Consider the following 17,846-nt stretch of genomic DNA (forward strand, 5'->3'; position numbering starts at 1 on the left):
GTGAGCTAGACACGCAAAAGGCCATGGGGCCGCGGACCGGCCCGAACGGCGGCCCCTGGGGCGGCGGGAGTCCGCGGCTCAGCTCCGGGCTCCGGGAAGCCTTCCAGTCCCCAGCCCCCATCCTTCCCCCAACTCCCGGGCTCCGCGGAGTGTAAACAGCCCGACTCCAGCCGGGCTGGGGGCGGGTCCGGTCAGGGGAACCGAGGCTATGAAAGCCCACATAGTCCCTCCGGTGCCCCAGAATGCCCACTAGCGTTTTCGGAGTGACGTCACGGCCTTCACCCTGACGTCACGTTGAGCATACGACGTCGTACACAACCCCTAAGCCCAGGCGCGCCAGAGCCCTCTGGTCGAAACCGCGAGCTTTCTTTTGGTGAAGCCACTTGCGCGCGTCCCAGGACTGTGGGCAGGGGTCTAAGAGTGGTGCACCGCCAACTTATCTGGGGACCCCCTCCCCTTTCTTCCTGCTCCTCTCCTGGCTCCCCCTGAGCGGTCCGCGAAGGCCGGGGGAGGGGCGGGAACGCCTCCGGAGGCCCGGCCCCGCCCCCGCCCCGCCTCTAGCCCGCAGGGCCAGGAAGCGCGGAAGGAACCGCCGGGGGCCATGGACGGGGCTGTGATGGAAGGGCCGCTCTTTTTGCAAAGTCAGCGTTTCGGTACCAAGGTAGTCGGGGCAGGGGTTGCCGAGCCCCATCATACCTAGGGGTGGGCTGGAGACCCCAGAGAGAGAGAGAGAGAGGGAGGGGGCGGCAGCGGGTTGGATGGAGCGCCGGCCGGGGGTTGTAGAGCCCTATGACGTTCCCGCGAAGTTGATTTCACACTGCGGAGAAGCGGCTGCCGGCCTCGGGGTACGCCCTTTCTGGTCCTGGGGAGACGGAGGGGCATCCTTCTCGGGAAACTTCGCCATTCGTAGGGAAGATTTGGACCCGAAATCGGCCCGCGCCGGTTCTCTCCTTTCCCGTCGGGGCGCAGACAGCCGGTGCTCGCCCGCTCCCTCCCCAGCGTCTCTCGCTCTCTCTCCCCAGAGATGGAGGAAGACCTGGGCCGTGCTCTATCCTGCCAGTCCCCACGGCGTAGCGCGGCTCGAGTTCTTTGACCACAAGGGGTCGGGCGCTGGAGGGGGCCGAGGGGGCTCGCGCCGCCTGGACTGCAAGGTGATCCGTCTGGCAGAGTGTGTGAGCGTGGCCCCCGTGGCTGTGGAGAGCCCCCCTGAGCCCGGCGCTTCAGCTTTCCGCCTGGACACTGCGCAGCGCTCCCACCTGCTGGCGGCCGACGCGCCGTCCAGCGCCGCCTGGGTGCAAACGCTGTGCCGAAACGCCTTTCCGGTGAGGGGGCCGGGGCGAAATGCACCGGGGCCAAGAAGCGACGCGGGGTGGGGGCAGTTACAGCAGTAAAAGGCCTGAGCTGGCTCAGACCCTGGGAACAACGTGGAGGGAATTGCGGGGTCCTCCATACTGTTCTTCTCTTTACTCCAGAAAGGCAGTTGGGCTCTGGCGCCTGCTGAGAACCCACCCAAGCTTTCTGCCTTGGAGATGCTGGAGAACTCGCTGTATAGCCCCACCTGGGAAGGTAGACGGCTGAGAGGCCCTGGCAGGGATGGGGGGTGGGGTGGGGAAGGAAGGGTGTCCTTGGGAAGGGAGTGATTAAATGGTCAGGGGCCCATGGGGAAGTAGGAAGCTCCTGAAACTGGTTTCCAAGTGAGTGCTTGGGCAACCTGTTCCTGCTTCCCCAGCCCCCTCACTCACCTGTGCGGCCAGGTGCCAGTCTAATTGTGTATTCCTTCCAGGATCCCAGTTCTGGGTAACTGTACAGAGGACTGAAGCCGCTGAGCGCTGTGGCCTGCATGGCTCCTATGTGCTGAGGGTGGAGGCTGAGAAGCTGACTCTCCTGACCATAGGGGCCCAGGGTCAGATACTGGAGCCACTCCTTTCCTGGCCTTATACTCTGTTGCGCCGCTATGGCCGGGACAAGGTGCGGGGTCTGTTGGGGCGCACTGACTTCCTAGGTGGGGCTAGCTGTGGGGTTGGTGGGGTGGGGCAGGACAGGAAGGTGGGAAGCCCTGTCCTCAGGATAAACCTTCCTTGCCTAGCCCATGACCCTCCCTTCCTCCCCAGGTAGTCTTTTCTTTGTGGATCCCCTAACTAGGTTGGGCCCTGTGACTCATCTCTCATGGCTCCTGGTAATGTGTTTCCCTCTACACTTTCTTCAGGTCATGTTCTCTTTTGAGGCTGGCCGCCGCTGCCCTTCAGGCCCTGGAACCTTCACCTTCCAGACAGCACAGGGGAATGATATCTTTCAGGCGGTTGAAACTGCTATTCACCGGCAGAAGGTCCAGGGAAAGGATGGTCAAGGGCAGGACAGTCTCAGAGCCGATTCCCATGAAGGAGAAGCGGCAGAAGGGAAGTTGGTGTCCCTCCCTGGCGCTCAGGAACTCCCGGGCACTCCTCCGGCCCTGTATGCTGAACCCTTAGACTCACTGCGCATTCCTTCAGGCCCTTCCCAGGATTCCCTATACTCAGACCCCCTGGACAGCACCCCTGCTCGGGCAGGGGAGGCGGCACAGTTAAAGAAACCTCTTTACTGGGACTTGTACCAGCATGTGCAGCAGCAGTTGCTGAAGGCCAAGCTGACGGACCCCAAAGAGGACCCCATCTATGATGAACCTGAGGGCCTGGCCCCAGCTGCTCTCCGGGGCCTTTATGATTTGCCTCAGGAGCCCAAGGATGCATGGTGGTGCCAGGCTCGAGTGAAGGAGGAGGGCTACGAGCTCCCCTATAACCCTGCCACTGATGACTATGAAGTGCCACCGCCTCCTCGGAGCACAAAGCCCCTCCTGGCTCCCAAGCCCCGGGGCCGGCCCTTCCCTGAGCCTGGAGTTGCAGCTGGTGGCGGTGGCGGTGGCGGTGGCAGAGGCCACAGTTCAGACACTGTCCTGTACAGCCAGGTCCAAAAGAGCGGTGGTGCCCCGGGGAGCTGGGACTGTGGGCTGTCCAGGGCAGGGGCTGAAGGGACCAAGGCCAAGGCAGAGAGCTCCACATGAGAGGGCGAAACTGGGGACACTGTGGGAGGACCATGGGAAGGTGGCACTGGGGATCAAAGATACTTGTTAGGACCTGCAGGAACCAGAGGGCCAGAAGGTCCTGTGTGAGCCAGCCCAGGGCACCAGGGGGACCAGGGGAGTCAAGGGGAGGATGATCAATCTCAAGAAGTCCTGAAAGTGGGACAGGTGGCAGGGGTGAGGGATAGGACTTGGGAGAGACCGGCACCCCTAAGTCATCCTCCCCAAAGGAATGGACAGCGCTGGACCAGGTCTATGAAGAGGGGTGCTTGCTCTGAGTTGGTGCAGTCAAAGGGGCCTACATGGAGGCTACAGGGAGCTGCTGAACTGTGCCTGGATCCTGACCCCTGCATTGTTCTTTGCCAGAGACATAGATTTTAAAAAGTTTATTCTCATTAAAGTCAGTTTGGGTTTAAGAGGTCTATGTGTGTGAATAGTCACAGAGATGCCATGGTGGCAGGGGTGCTGGGTGGGTGTGGAGGGGGTCAGGAGAATCCACAGAAGGAGGATGGGGTCGCAGGTGAGTGGAGCAGTGTGGTGGTTGAGAGCCTGGGTGGTCCAGTTGGGCCCACGTGGGCTTGAGCCTGTCTCTGTGATACTGAGCAAGTCATATAACATCTATAACCCTCAGTTTTCCTCAGTGACCCCCTGTAAAATGGGAAAACCCAATAACAGACTCTACTTCACAGGGTTGTTTGTGTGAAAGGAGTTAAATTTCTCAAGTACTTAGTGCAACCTGAATCGCAGATTCAGCATTTTATAAATGGTAGTTATTCTGTAGGTGGAAAGGGCCAACGGAAAGGTGGACAGGAGTGCCTGGGTGCCTCAGTCAGTTAGGCGTCCGACTCTTGGTTTCAGCTCAGGTCATGATCTCACATTAACGAGATCAAATCCTGCATCAGGCTCTGCGCTGACAGTGCTGACCCTGCTTGGGATTCTCTCTTTTTCTCTCTCTCAAAATAGAAAAGAAAAGAGAAGAGAAGAGAAAAAAGAAAAGAAAAGAAAAAGAAAAAAGAAAAGAAAAGAAAGAAAAGAAAAAAGAAAAGTGGACAGGCTTGGGGAGAGAGAAATAGGAAGGAAACAGGCCTTTTCCACACCGTTTTCCCCTTCTCTTCTCAGCTATAGGACACCTCCTGCCCCCCCACCCCCCACTCTGCCTGTAGGTATCAGCACCAACCGCTTTTCTGTCTGAGGGCTGAAGGAAACCACAGTGTGGTGGGTGTAGCGGGAAGAATGCAGCCTTTGGAATGAGGCTTCGATTTCAATCCTACTTCTTTTCATGAGCTCTAAAAACCTCGTACTTGTCTCCTGATGTCCAGTTTCCCGAAGGTGACCTGACCTCATCTACCTGTTTACCAGGAACTACAAGGAGAAATTTGGGCTGGGAATGCTCCTAACAATGGTAGAGACTTACTGGGTATTTAATCTGATACTGTGCTAACAGTATCAAATAATCCAAAAGAAAATGAGTTCCTGCTTGGAGAAGGAAAAAGTTCAGGTGTGTCTCTTCCAGGACTAAGCAGTGGGGCGGCAGCAGTTCTGAAGACTGAGGAGGGAAAGGCTCTGTTTCCCAGTCGCCTGGAGCTCACAGAGGCTCAGGTGGAGCAAAGGCCATTCACTGTATGAGCCTTAGTGTGGATGTGGTTGAACAGGGCCGCCAGGCTCTGGTGCTGGTGACTTAGGGCCCAGAGGGATACTCCTCCCCTTTCTGCTCCTCCACTTCTTCCTCCTTGGAAGGCCAGAAGAAAACTTCTGAGGAAGGCTTGCTGGCTGCTGGCATCTTGGGGGCTCTGCCAGGGGTTGGAGTCATAGGCAGGGGGGCCACTGTGGCTCGAACTCGGTTTGTCTGCAACTGCCCAGCCTACAAAGAAAGCAGAGAGTTCTCTGAGGCCCAGACATGGCTCCCGATCTCCTGTCCTGTTCCTTGTTGGGCCTCCTGTCCTAACTCCTTCACGTGTCCCATCCCTTAAGTGACAGCCTCAAAGTCGAGGGCAGTGGAGTCCCCTGGGCTTGTCTCCACAGTGCCGGTCTCCTGGCTGAGTGTTCCTTCTCTGTTAGCTTGTCCATCAGCTAACTTGTGGTGGGCTCAGCTCCCATCTTTAGATTGACTGTAGTTTGGAAAGATCTTTCTTTTGTAACTTCAGCTAAGGCAAAGCAGGAGTTCCTAAAGGTTCTGTTACTAAGAAATTAGGAAAAGATTAAGAATTTATATTCTATACAAACACTGTAGAATATAAATTTCATAAAAAATAACTCCACCCTCAATTACTCTTCTCTCTGTAACCCTTGTTGAGAAAGCCTGGACTCCAATGTACTAAGCTTGGTCAGCCTCCTTTTCCTCATCTGTACAGTGAACATAACACTTACCTTGCAGGGATGCTGTAGGGATTAAACGAGAAAGATATTTGTGAGAGCACTGGTCACAAAACCTGGCAAATGGCTGGTGTTCAGTACATGCTAATTTCCTTTCCTTTGGATATTTCTTTTTCCACCTTCCATTCAGCCTTTTCTTTAAACAGAACCTGTGCTCTCAGTACTGCCAATTTGCTTAGTGGGACAATGGTCTGCTACATGACTAATGGATTATCACAAGTGCACAGTGAAGATGCCTAAACATCACCATATGTAAGTGCCCAGGCAGAAAACCCTCCCTACCGGACAGGGGTTGTAATTTCCTTGGTCTAGGGTAAAGGGCTGTTCTTTTTCTCCTTCCCTGGTTGGCCTGGTTCTCCCCTCCACCAGGGGAGGGGGCTGCTCCCTGGGATGGGGGGAGCCAGGGACAGGGGAGGAGGTCTCTCTTGGATTCTGGGCATAAAGGAGGGAGTAGGGAGGGAGCTGTACCTTTCTCAGGGCCCGGCTTTCCAAGCTTGGCTGGATCCGGCCCTGAAGCTTGGTCAAGGTGTTGCTCAGGTGTGAGTACAGGTGGCTCCAAGCCTGCAAGGGGTTGTAGGTGGGCTCTAGCTCCAGGCTGTCCAGCACCCTCTGTGGAAGAGAGAAGAGAAGACTCACCCAGGGAGCTTGAGGTCACAGAACACAGTAAGAGACCTTGGACTGTGAGAGACTGGAGGATGTGTGAAGACCTGGGGCTTGGCTCAAGACTGAAGTAGATGAGGGTCTCCGCTGGGTGTTCCGGCCCCCAGGTCTGAGTGTCTGTGATGTAAGTGTCAGGTAAGAGTGCAACAAGTAGGTATAGCCGTGAGTGGCTAGGGACACCAAATACTCTGGCTCTGAGAAGCGTGTCATGGGATTCTGAGAGGGGCTGAAGTGCTGGAAGGGTCACAAGGGATCCAGTGTGCGGGCTGTGAGAGAGGGTGTGACCGAGGCCTGGGGCTGCTCACAGTCTGCAGGGGCAGTACATGGAGTTCTTCGCCTGCTAGGTGAGCAGAGCCGGAGCCGGAGGGCACACAAGCACAGCATTCCTGAGCAGTCAGGTTTTCCGGCCACAACATCCTGTGCCAGGAACCACTGGCTCTGAAGTGAGACACTGAGCGAGCCACGGCCACTCGTGCCCACCTCTTTTTGCATCCCGGTGGCCGCCAAGGCAAGAACACAATCCCAAGCTCTGTCCTCTCTGCACGTAAGCCAGTGATCCAGCAGCGATGTGGCTCCAGTTCTCCCTGCCCAGAGCCCTTCCTCCTGCCCTCAGCCAGAGGAGGCTGGCAGAGGAAATCCAGAATCCAGATCCAAGGAAGACAGGAGAAGGGGGGAGAAGGGGGGGAAAGGGAAAGATGGGGGAGGGGAGGAGGGGGAAAATGGTGGCAGTGCAGTTCTCTCCATTGCATGGGAGTCTCATTTTGAAGCCCTTCCTATCCTGAATGCCTGCATTGACTGCCTTTTCCCCTTTTCCTCAACAAACAGATACACACGCACAAAGCAGAGAAAGACACCACCACACAGACACACATCACATTACTTCCTTCCACCTGGCCTCAGTTCCTACCTTCGCTTTCTTCTCTCACCCTCCACCACCTTCTTGGAACAACCACTCCTCCCTCTGCTCCCCAGTCCTTTCTCCCACAGGCTAATTCCTCTCCCGTATCCTTTTCTCCAGCTCCCAACTCTTCTCTCCCTTCTGTCTGCCCCATGAGATCTGAGCTTCACTTGCCTCCACAGTCTTAAGGCTGACGTCAGTTGGGTCCTCAGGCAGCGGGGGGAAGGGGCTGGGCAGCAACAGTTCCCTAGTGGCCACTGCCTTCACCAGCAGAGTGGGGGAGCGTGATGGCACAATCACATAGAAAGTGCTGGCAGGAGTCCTCAGGCTGTGTCCTCCACTCAGGGGCTCCCCTTTGGCCAACAGCAGCCATTCTCTTTTCTGAAACAAGAGCATATATAAATGCTGGTTCACCTTCAGTCTTTGGCATGTTTTGAAGATCTATCTCAGTCAAGGCTTCCCCAAGTTTCTCTGGGGGTGTCAGGGAGGACTGAACCATTTTTCTTTGGTCCTGGGAGACAGGGACTTCCTAACTGAGTTGCCCCAAGGGAGTGCTCTTCCTCCCTGGTTGGAGTTGTACACAAAACGGTTCACAATGCAGAGACAAGACAGGCCCTTTCTTGTTATTTTTTAAATGTTTACTTATTTTGAGACAGAGAGAGAGAGAGAGAGAGAGAGAGAGAGAGAGAGAGAGGAAGCAGGGGGAGGGGCAGAGCAAGAGGGAGAGAGAGTCCCAAGCAGGCTCTGTGCCGACACTGGGCTCAAACCCATAAACCCACAAACTGTGAGCATGAACTGAAATCAAGAGTTAGGTGCTAAACCAACTGAGCCACCCAGGCGCCCCAAGAGATGCCCTTTAACCTGAAGTAGGTGTTCACCCTGGAGATGGCTAATGTATTACTCAATGGTAAATGTAGAATTTTAAGAATTACAATTCTTTTTTTAGGGGCGCCTGGGTGGCTTAGTTGGTTGAGTGTCCGACTTTGGGTCAGGTCATGATCTCATGGTTCGTGAGTTCGAGCTCCGCATCAGGCTCTGTGTTGACAGCTTGGAGCCTGCTTCGGATTCTGTGTCTCCCTCTCTCTCTGCCCCTCCCCTGCTAGTGCTCTGTCTTCCTGACTCTCAAAAATAAAATAAACATTAAAAAAAACTTTTTAAAAAAATATTTCTGAGAGGGAGAGGGAGAAAGAGAGAGAGAGAGAGCAAGAGAGAGTGAGAGAGAGAATGACCAGTGGAGGGGCAGAGAGAGGGGGACAGAGGATCCAAAGCGGGACTCTGCACTGACAGCAGCCAGCCCAATGCAGGGCTCAAACCCATGAACCCACTAGAGCATAACCTGAGCTGAAGCTGGATACTCAACCAACGGAGCCACTTGGGCGCGCCAAGAATTACAATTCTTAAAAACAGTCTTGAAATACAGACTTGTGTGGGCTGTTGTGAAAATTCAGGTCTTGTTTAGAGGGTGACAAAATGTGCTTGTGCTGCGTGACTGAGATCAGAGTGGGCTGGTTAGGGAATATCTGTAGAATACCCAGAAAGGGTTTAAGAAGGTGATCAAAGTCACCTGCCAAAGCAAGAGGAGGAGGAGACAGCAGGGAGAGAAAAGCTTAGGTACAAAGAGGCCAGTGGGTGCAGGATCCTTGAGATCAACACAGCTAGTCACAGGACAAAAAGAAGGGTCAGAATTCCAGGGGCAGTGACTCTGAGTGAAAGGTTCTGCAGAACAGGGGGGGTGACACTTTGTTGTGTGCCATGGGTCAGGAGAAGAGACACACAAACCTATTAGCAGATTTTCTAGGTGTGCCCTTTTAAATCAGGCATGGGAATAAGGCAATTTTCTTTGGTAGTTTTTCAAGGAAAACCACAAAACTCTTAAGAAATGTGGAGTCAGACTGTTACGATCATCTGCAAATTGTGCCCTCTTGCTTGAGGTGTCAGCACTTCCACCTGGCACAAACATAACAGCCTCTCTGCTACAGAAGATGAAAGCAAGCACAGTAGCTCCACCCACTCTAACTGATACAAAAAGTTGGAAGAATAGGAGAGGAAAGGCAAACAGCGGGGAAAGATTTTAAGGGGATTGAGGAGTATCAGTGTCTTGTGGCAGACAAGTGGAAAGTGACACAGTGAAGCACAAAAAACCCTGCTGTAGCATTAGAGTTACACCCTAGGGGGAATGTGCTGGGGTGGAGGTGGTGCAGAAGTTTCCAGACACTTAAAAGCAGTTGTCATCATTTTGTGCACCACAGAACTGTGAGGAGATCTGGTAGGCTGGGAAGGTGGTAGGTACCTTTAGAAGTTTATGCTTTCTTAACATTTTGCTCATATCTGGGTGTCTGGGTGGCTCAGTCAGTTAAGCGTCCAACTTCAGCTCAGGTCATGATCTCAACGGTCTGTGAGTTTGAGCCTCAAGTTGGGCTCTGTGCTGACACTCAGAGCCTGGAATCCTCTTCAGATTCTGTGTCTCCCTCTCCCTCTGCCCCTATTATTTTAGTCTATATTTTATGCTGGTTCATGCATTTGTGAACTAGTTTGTTTATTTATTAAGAATGCGTTGGGTGGCTGTTATGTCCGAAGCACTAGGCATGAATATGTAGAAATTCATTAGACATGTTTCTTGCCCTTTGAGAGTTTATATATAGTAAAGGGAAGGTTTGTAAATTAACGTTTGTCCAATACTTAGGATGACCACCTGTTCTGGTTTGCCCATTTAGCAATGAAAGCCCTACATCTCAGAAAACCCTCCAATGCTGGGCAAACTGGTGTGGTTGGTCACCCTTCCACGATTCCACAGACAATAGAGTATCTTTCCACTGTGGCAAGTCACTGGGGGCTAAAACTATGGCATTGTAACATTTCTTGAACTTTTTTTTTTTTTTTTTAGGCAATGTGACATTTCTTACACCTCAGTGTTATGGGACAAATTCATGACTGCTACACTGTGGGATTACTGGGAAACCCCGAGGGGCACCTGTGTGGCTCAGTTGGTTGAGCATCCAACTTTGGCTCAGGTCATGATCTCATGGCTCTTGAGTTCGAGTCCCACATCGGGCTCTGTGCTGACAGCTTAGAACCTGGAGCCTGCTTCGGATTCTGTGTCTCTCTCTTTCTCTGTCCCTCCCCTGCTCACACTTTGTCTTTCAAAAATAAATAAACATTAAGAAATTAAACAAAAAAGGAACTTAAAAAAATTTTTTTTAAATGTTTTTATTTATTTTTCACAGAGAGAGAGACAAAGCATGAGCGGGGGAGGGACAGAGAGAGAGGGAGACACAGAATCCCAAGCAGGCTCCAGGCTCTGAGCTGTCAGCACAGAGCCCATCATGGGGCTCGAACTCACAGACCGCGAGATCATTACCTGAGCCAGAGTCAGACGCTCAACCGACTGAGCCACCCAGGCACTCCCAAAAAAGGAACTTTGAATGTTGCACACAAAAAATTATGATCCTTAAAATTTGAGCCTATTGATTTTGAGACAACAGCTAAGATTCTATTATAGAACTGGTATACAGAATTGACTGAGGTCTCTCAAAAGTAACTCCTTTTTTAAAAAGTTATTTATTTTTGAGAGATAGAGCACAAGCATGAGAGTGTCAGAGAGAGAGGGAGACAGAGAATCCCAACCAGGCTCCACGCTGTCAGTTCAGAGCCTCACATGGGGCTCAAACTCATGAACGATGAGATTATGATCTGAGCTGAAATCAAGAGTAGGACCCTTAACCAACTGAGCCGCCCAAGTACCCCTCAAAAGTAACTCCTGATGTGTGGGCTTTCAGAGGACTAGGAAGAGATTGAGTTGAAAGGATTTTGCAGACTGCTTTAAAACTTCTGGGCTGATTTAAAGAGAGGTTAGAGTAAGGTTCTGGAAGGAAGAGAAGCAAATGCACTTACTAGAGTTTGATAAAGATATTACTTCATCTGTAATTCTCAGGAGCATTTGGGGGTAAAGTGAGAGATAGGAAAGTTGAACTTTAAGATCCTTATTTTGGACTCTGAATTTCTAACCTCTTCCTGGACAGTAGTTAATGGCAGTAGAGATCTAAAGTCTAGGACCCAAGCTTGAACATGTTATCCAGGTAATGGGTTGACTTGTAGGTACAGGCAGTTGTACCTGTGATGGAAATGGTTAACTGCCATGGCAGGTAGGCAAAGTTGAGAAAAGACAAGAGCATGTCCCAGAAGAGTAGTTTTGGGGGTCCTCAAATTGAATAATGCTTAATGACTACAGATGACAATAGGCTTTTTCTAATTCTATTTTTTTAAGATTTTATTTTTAAGTAATCTCTATACCCAACATGGGGCTCAAATTTACAACCCCAAGATCAAGAATCTCATGCTCTACCGACTGAGCCAGCCCAGTGCCCCTTTGCAAATTTCCAAAGAAAGGAGAATGAGTTAGATGGTGAATTTATCAGAAGACAGGTAAAAATGTATCTGCATTTATGATACGTTTGCTACAGAAGGTGCTAGGGAGCTTAGATTTTAGGAGGTGGGGACTGATTCTGTTTAGAACAGGTATGGACGGGGCAGAGTGGAAGGGCATGCCATGCTCCAAGCTCATTCTTCCCCACCTCTGCCCTAACTTCTAATTTCTAAGGCTGTGAAGGAAGGCATAGCCACTGCTGGTTGACTGGCCACTACTCCCGCATCCCACTCCCTTCTCCCTACACATTTTTCAGTCTTTCAGTGATTGGTCTGGGGTGACATGTGACCTTGATTTAAATAATGAGACAAGCAGAAGTTGCTGTGTGGGGCCTTCTGGGAAAGCTTCCTAATATGTTGGCAGGCTTCTGCCTCTTTACCCTATTCCTTCTTTCTCCCTGGAATAGGATTGGTCTTAAGATGTAATAGCCACATGAGGAATAGGCATAAGGATGAAGTACATTTGCCATGGATGCTGCAGTGGAAAAATGCAAAGATCCTGGTCCATGATGGTATCATTGATTAACTGTATTGGTTTCAGAATTGTCTGTCTCCATTACTTCTTGTTATATTAGAAAAATAAACTCCTAATTACTCAAGTTAGAGTTGGATTCGATTTCTGTTAGCTGCAGCCAAAGGGATCCTTTACAGATAGCAAAGGAAAGGAAGAGGATGTGGCTAACGAGGAGACAGAAGTAGAAGGGACAAGTTTAATGACACGGTTGTAGGCCTTGCCAGAAGGGCAGATGGGAATTTATTATAGCAGGTAAAAGCTTTAATTCTGCTAAACTAGCATTTCCTTGGTCTGCCATCAATATGATGTCCTGGGGCCAAATTAAGCAATTAAAGTTTTTGGGAAGTCCAATGTTATACATGGATTTTTGACTGCAAGGGAACTGGGCACCCCTAACCCCCTGCATTGTTCAAGGATCAACTGTATATACCACATGGGGTTTATTCCAGGAATGCAAGGTTGGTTTAATACCTAAAAATCAAACAATGTAATACACCATGTTTCTAGAATAAAGGATAAAAACTACACAATCATCTCAAAAGATGCAGAAAAAGCATTTGATAAAATCCAAAACCCTTTCAGGAACAAATTAGAAACAGAGTAGAACTTAACCTGGCAAACGGCTCTACAAAAATCCCACAACTAACATCATAAGTAGTGATGAAAGACTGGATGCTTTGTCCCTAAGGTCAGGAACAAGACAAAGGTATCTGCTCTTGCCACTTCTATTCAACATTGTATTGGAGATGTATTGAAGACCAGAGGGCCATTTCCCACATTTTCCAGACTATTAGGGCTCTGGGATTCTGAGTATAAACCAGGGAGAGGCTCATAAAGACACTGGGTGTGTCAACATCCTAGTTCTTAGGGATTAGTATTTTCTAAATTTGGTTTAGAAAAATACAATAATATGACATTTCTCACACCAGAATGCTAAGGTACAACTTCATCCCCCTTATCACTGCTGTGAAGGTCAAGATAGATGTGACAACAGGTACATGGGTGGGTAGGGGACAAAAAAGATGAGTGAGGGCAGGCTGTGGTGGGGGGCAGGAATAGCTTCCTAGTGAAGGTATTTAAGCAGAATCTGGAAAAAATGGGTAGATATTTGTCAGGTGGATAGAGGCAAAAGGAGAGAGCAGCATGAAAAAGGGTATGGGAAGTGTGGAACAGTTTAGCATATTTGGGGGAACACTTAGTAATTTATTAGTGTGGCTGGAGTAAAGGATGGAAGGGGCACGGTGAAATATGAAGCACAAAAAAAATTAGACAAGGCTGGGTCATGAGAAGCCCACTGATCCCATGCTAGCCGCTGTCTGTTCTATTATCTGTTTCCCCTGTGTCCCCTCTCTAACTTCATTCTGATTTTTTTTTAAATGGTTGCTGACCTGCTATCACCCCACTCTCAGCTTGGATTCTTGTTCTTGACTCTTTGCCTAATGTAACCAAGGACTTTCCATATCCCCACCCATTTACAGCCCAACCAGGTCATTGCCTGTGTACTTAGACTCCTGCTAGACACATCCTGGCTTGAATTCTGTCACTTCTGTGGCCAATTAGGGCAGACAGGGCCTGTAAAGCTCTGGAATGTGTCTCCAGAGACTCTGACATTTTAAGTAGGAAACTGAAAGACCTAGGTGGTATTTTCATTTCTTTTTCTAGTTCATACAGACATGACTTTGTAAGAGAAATGAGGATGTGGAAAGTGAGTCATTAGCTACATAACTGGGACTACATAGTAGGATTTGGTAACTGAAATTATGTTTTCCTGGGGATGGATAGATTCATCTCATAAATATTTGGAAAAAATTAATTATATATATATATATATATATATATATATATATATATATATTCCCTACCATATTCCACAAAGCAGTCATGCCAGTTTAGAAACATGCAACAGTACAAAAAGATAAATAAGGGATTGGGCAAAGGAAAAATAAGGGTAGGGCAATTACAGAGCCAAGATTAGGTAAGCTCAGAGAAATGCAAACCACCCACTTTTGCTAGAAGGGAGGCCCACAGCTTTTCCTGATAAAAGTGTTCGAGAAGCTATCTTAAGGATCCTTATTGAATGAGTGTATTTGACAGAACTCCTGCAGTTAATATGATAATGAATTTCATATGGCTATAGAGTGGTTAAGAGTTTGGGTCCTGGAGTCAACCTTTCTGGATTTCATCCTGGCTCTACCATTTACTAGTTGTGTAATCTTGGAAAACTACTTTAACCTCTGTGGGCCTCAATTTCTTCATTTGTAAAATTCAGATTATAATTCCTCAAAGGATGATTATGGAGATTATATAAATTAGTATTTGTGAAGTGTTTAGAACGGTTTCAGGCACACAGTAAGTACCAAGAAGTGTTAAATTTTTTAAGTTAAACATCTACTGAGTAAGTATTAGATCATGTTTATTACATTTTGCTAAATTAAAAATAATTTAATAATTCTTAGATATAGATCTATAAAAGTTCCCAAGAATGAAGTACAAACACATTGCTCTCTTGTGGTCTGGACTGATCTAAGAGTGAAATTTATGGGAATTGATGCATGGCACATATCTTTCAGGAAGGGCTGGGGAATGGGTTTATCAAGAGCCTTGCTTATCTGATGAAGTGCCATTTTTTTGAGGAAAAGGAAGTAAAATACTCAAATAAAATAACCTATGAGGAGGACAGAAGGACAGAACAGTCAATTCTCCAGTAAGAAAATCAGGGGATGGAATAACACTTAAGGCTGCAGTTGACTAAGGTTTAGAGTGTGTGTAAAGTGTAATTAGAAAAGTTATACAACATTTATGATGCTGATAAGGACTGGTGGGCTGGTATTAATGACTAGAATTTAATTATGGCAGTGTGGACCTGGTTCAGAAGAACCATTCTAAAAGAAGGGGCAGTGGAAGAGACAGCATGGAATGAATTGAGCTATGCTCATGCTTGTAAGGAAACCCAGGAACCTGAAAATGAGAACTTGGTGGAGCCAGCCAACTGGCTGAGAGTAAACCAGAAAATGTATTATAGACTGTCTAGCCAAATAAGGGATGCAAAGTGGGGGAATGAATGAACATTTAACAAACATTTCCTTCTGCATCTGAGTGGAATGGAATGGCCAGAGGCAGACTGGCTCTCCTGCCTAAAACAACTAGTAAAGCTGGAATATACAGAAGCCATTTGTATGAAGGCAGCCAGGAGGTGCTGAGACAGTGAAAATGAGTGATAGCTAAGTCTCTGGAGAGGGAAGAATCCAGAGAAAGGAGGAAATCAAAACTGCTTTTACCCTGAGGGCATAAGTTGATTCTGAGTTGGAGGGACAGCTGGTGGGAGCTGAGAATCTAGGATTTGTACTTGCTGAGGCACTTTCAAGGAAACAGAGAAACCAGCAGATCTTTAGGTGGAGACCAGGCAGGTGTGGGGTGGGTGCTCAAACCAATTTTTCACTCATTTTTTTCACATTTACCAAATACTGGGGCTTCATGGAGCAGGAGGTAAAAATATCCAAGGAGAAAGCCTTTAGAAGCAGAGCATTTTAACATACTAGGATACAGTGATTAGAGTTGGGATTTTCCAAGGGAGGGGGATGCATATAATATACCAGGTTTCAGTGGAAAATCCTGGAAGGCCAGGAGCAAGCCAGGGTAGACTGAGCCTTAGCAGGACAGCAGTCAAGCCTGGACTCAGTACAGCTCCTGAGTAGAATAGGATGTTCTGTCACCACCCTATCTGCCTAGTGCAGGTCAGGATGGACCCTCTCTATAGGAATGCCAACTGGAGCCTCTGCAACTTATTTAGACACATTGAGCATCTTTCATTAGAATATTACTGGCTGTACCAAAAGACAGAACCACATGTCCAAAAACCAAAAGAAAATAAAGAGTTGAAACAAATGGATGATCCAGGCATTGGGGTCAGCATACAAGAACTCTAAAATAACTATGATTAGTATATTCAAGAAAATAGGTGAAAAAATGGAGACTATCTGCAGAGAATTAGACACTATTAAAAAAAGAGACACAAATGTATATCATAGAACTACTAAGCAACCACCATGTGCAAATCATTTGCCAGACATTTAAACATGCAATATTATTCAGTCACCTTAAAAACTACATGAGATATGTTTTGTTGTTTCTATTTAACATGTGACAGGGACAAGATTTACTAATGTGTGTCTGTCATGCACCTTCTCCCTTTTTTCGTCCTCCCCCACTCTACTTCTACTCATGAAAGGAGAAGCCTTGTGAATTCTATCCCTGGATATTTTCAATGGGAAGAAAGAGGGGTGCTTGGCTGGCTCAGTCAGTGAAGCATATGACTCTTGATCTCGGGGTTGTGAGTTCAAGCCTCACATTGGATGTGTAGAGATTACTTAAAAATAAAATCTTTTTAAAAAATAAGAAGACAGAGACAGGACCTGAGGAGGAGGTGGAGTATGCCAGAGGGGTAAGCCAATCTACAGAATACGTATATAGCTGAGAGAGAGAGGAAGAAGGTAGAGGAACAGGGACTGGTGATGTAGACAGAGTTTTAGTTTTTTGTAAAGTGTGTGTGTGTGTGTGTGTGTGTGTGTGAGTGAAAGGCTTTTGGAATAACTCCTGGTTAGATATAATTGAGGAGTGGAGGATGAAGATTTGAGAAATGTCATTGTGGGTTATGAACTATTTCCTCTTTGGTGTTCTTTGAAAGCACAAATGAATTCTAAAATTACTTTTTGGCCTCTGGATAGTGCTTCTTTGTATACTGTTTATACAGAGGCTAAACCAAATGGGGCCAACTAGATTTGTTAGGGTTTCAAATAAATGAATGTACTGATACTTAGAGAGGTTAAGTATATCACCTGAATTCACTCAGTTGGGAAATAATGAAGCTGTTAGGAACCTAGGGCCATCTGATTCCAAAGTCCATGCTTTTCATGGGACAATACAAACTAAATTTTACTACAATAGATTAGAAAACTGCCTTGCCTCAACTCCCCAGAAAGAGACGTAACAAAGGGAGAATTTCCACTCTGAACCTAAAATTTGACTAAGGCTGAGAAATTAGTTCATAAAATGGGAAAGTGGTAGGAATGACAGGAAAAGGCAACCATGTTATCCTGGAGTTTGGGTAGTCAGACTTATATCACAAACTTTAATCCAAATCATTAGATCATGTATTTGCAAAGCTAACAGAAACATGCTTTCCCTAAAAAAAGGAAATACAGCACACAAAGGTCTTTTGAAAAATAGAGAGATCCAGAAAGGCCTCATTGCAGAAACACCATTTGAGCTGAGTCTTTCAGGATGGGGTAGGGTTTGAGCATATGGCAAGAGGAGAAGGGACAATTTGTTTTTTATTTATTTATTTATTTATTTATTTATTTATTTATTTATTTATTTATTTTTATATGTATGAAATTTATTGACAAATTGGTTTCCATACAACACCCAGTGCTCATCCCAAAAGGTGCCCTCCTCAATACCCATCACCCACCCTCCCCTCCCTCCCACCCCCCATCAACCCTCAGTTTGTTCTCAGTTTTTAACAGTCTCTTATGCTTTGGCTCTCTCCCACTCTAACCTCTTTTTTTTTTTTTCCTTCCCCTCCCCCATGGGTTCCTGTTAAGTTTCTCAGGATCCACATAAGAGTGAAACCATATGGTATCTGTCTTTCTCTGTATGGCTTATTTCACTTAGCATTACACTCTCCAGTTCCATCCACGTTGCTACAAAAGGCCATATTTCATTTTTTCTCATTGCCACGTAGTATTCCATTGTGTATATAAACCACAATTTCTTTATCCATTCATCAGTTGATGGACAAAGAAGGGACAATTTGAATAAAGGTTCAAAGGTGGAGCAATTTAAAGTTTGTATAGTAATTTGGTTGGACTGTCTGGTGCACGATAGGGAATGCTCAGAGATGGACTGGAGTCTGAATACTTGGC

The 17,846-nt window shown here is 47.8% G+C and overlaps 2 protein-coding genes across 6 annotated transcripts in view; one reads left to right on the forward strand and one right to left on the reverse strand.

Moving 5' to 3' along the window:
• Positions 1 to 25: 25 nt before the first annotated feature.
• On the forward strand, positions 26 to 3,471 carry DOK1 (docking protein 1). Of its 4 annotated transcripts, XM_047068979.1 has the most exons (5): positions 551 to 661; positions 1,023 to 1,322; positions 1,473 to 1,566; positions 1,784 to 1,968; positions 2,207 to 3,471. In XM_047068979.1, the coding sequence occupies exons 1-5, from the start codon at positions 602 to 604 to the stop codon at positions 3,035 to 3,037; spliced, it is 1,470 nt and encodes a 489-aa protein (XP_046924935.1). In that variant the 5' UTR covers positions 551 to 601; the 3' UTR covers positions 3,038 to 3,471. The 4 variants fall into 4 exon arrangements, with proteins under 4 accessions (XP_046924938.1, XP_046924935.1, XP_046924936.1 ...); XM_047068982.1 differs by lacking the exon at positions 1,784 to 1,968 and having other exon boundaries at positions 26 to 661; positions 2,207 to 2,309; XM_047068980.1 differs by lacking the exons at positions 1,473 to 1,566; positions 1,784 to 1,968.
• Positions 3,472 to 4,560: 1,089 nt separating this feature from the next.
• M1AP (meiosis 1 associated protein) overlaps positions 4,561 to 17,846 on the reverse strand; it is a 65,168-nt gene continuing 51,882 nt past the window's right edge. The window contains exons 7-10 of one of the 2 annotated variants that reach the window (XM_047068815.1): positions 7,161 to 7,367; positions 5,897 to 6,037; positions 5,423 to 5,434; positions 4,561 to 4,916 (exon numbers count right to left, since the gene is read on the reverse strand). In XM_047068815.1, the coding sequence (XP_046924771.1) occupies positions 4,734 to 4,916; positions 5,423 to 5,434; positions 5,897 to 6,037; positions 7,161 to 7,367 (543 nt within the window). In that variant the 3' untranslated portion in view covers positions 4,561 to 4,733. The remainder of the gene's footprint in view (positions 4,917 to 5,422; positions 5,435 to 5,896; positions 6,038 to 7,160; positions 7,368 to 17,846) is intronic. The other variant, XM_047068814.1, reaches the window with a different exon arrangement.

Source organism: Lynx rufus, unplaced genomic scaffold, assembly GCF_022079265.1.
Source record: "Lynx rufus isolate CCGP_SWC_20201006 ecotype Redwood Valley unplaced genomic scaffold, mLynRuf1.p SCAF_8, whole genome shotgun sequence".
Taxonomy (NCBI): Eukaryota; Metazoa; Chordata; class Mammalia; order Carnivora; family Felidae; genus Lynx; species Lynx rufus.

What these genes read in the sequence shown, in the direction of transcription:
- DOK1 (XM_047068979.1), top strand. Translation starts at nt 602, where the DNA reads ATGGACGGGGCTGTGATGGAAGGGCCGCTCTTTTTGCAAAGTCAGCGT. An exon ending in GTATAGCCCCACCTGGGAAG is followed by an intron (nt 1,567 to 1,783) that starts GTAGACGGCTGA and finishes TATTCCTTCCAG; the next exon opens with GATCCCAGTTCTGGGTAACT. An exon ending in GCCGCTATGGCCGGGACAAG is followed by an intron (nt 1,969 to 2,206) that starts GTGCGGGGTCTG and finishes CACTTTCTTCAG; the next exon opens with GTCATGTTCTCTTTTGAGGC.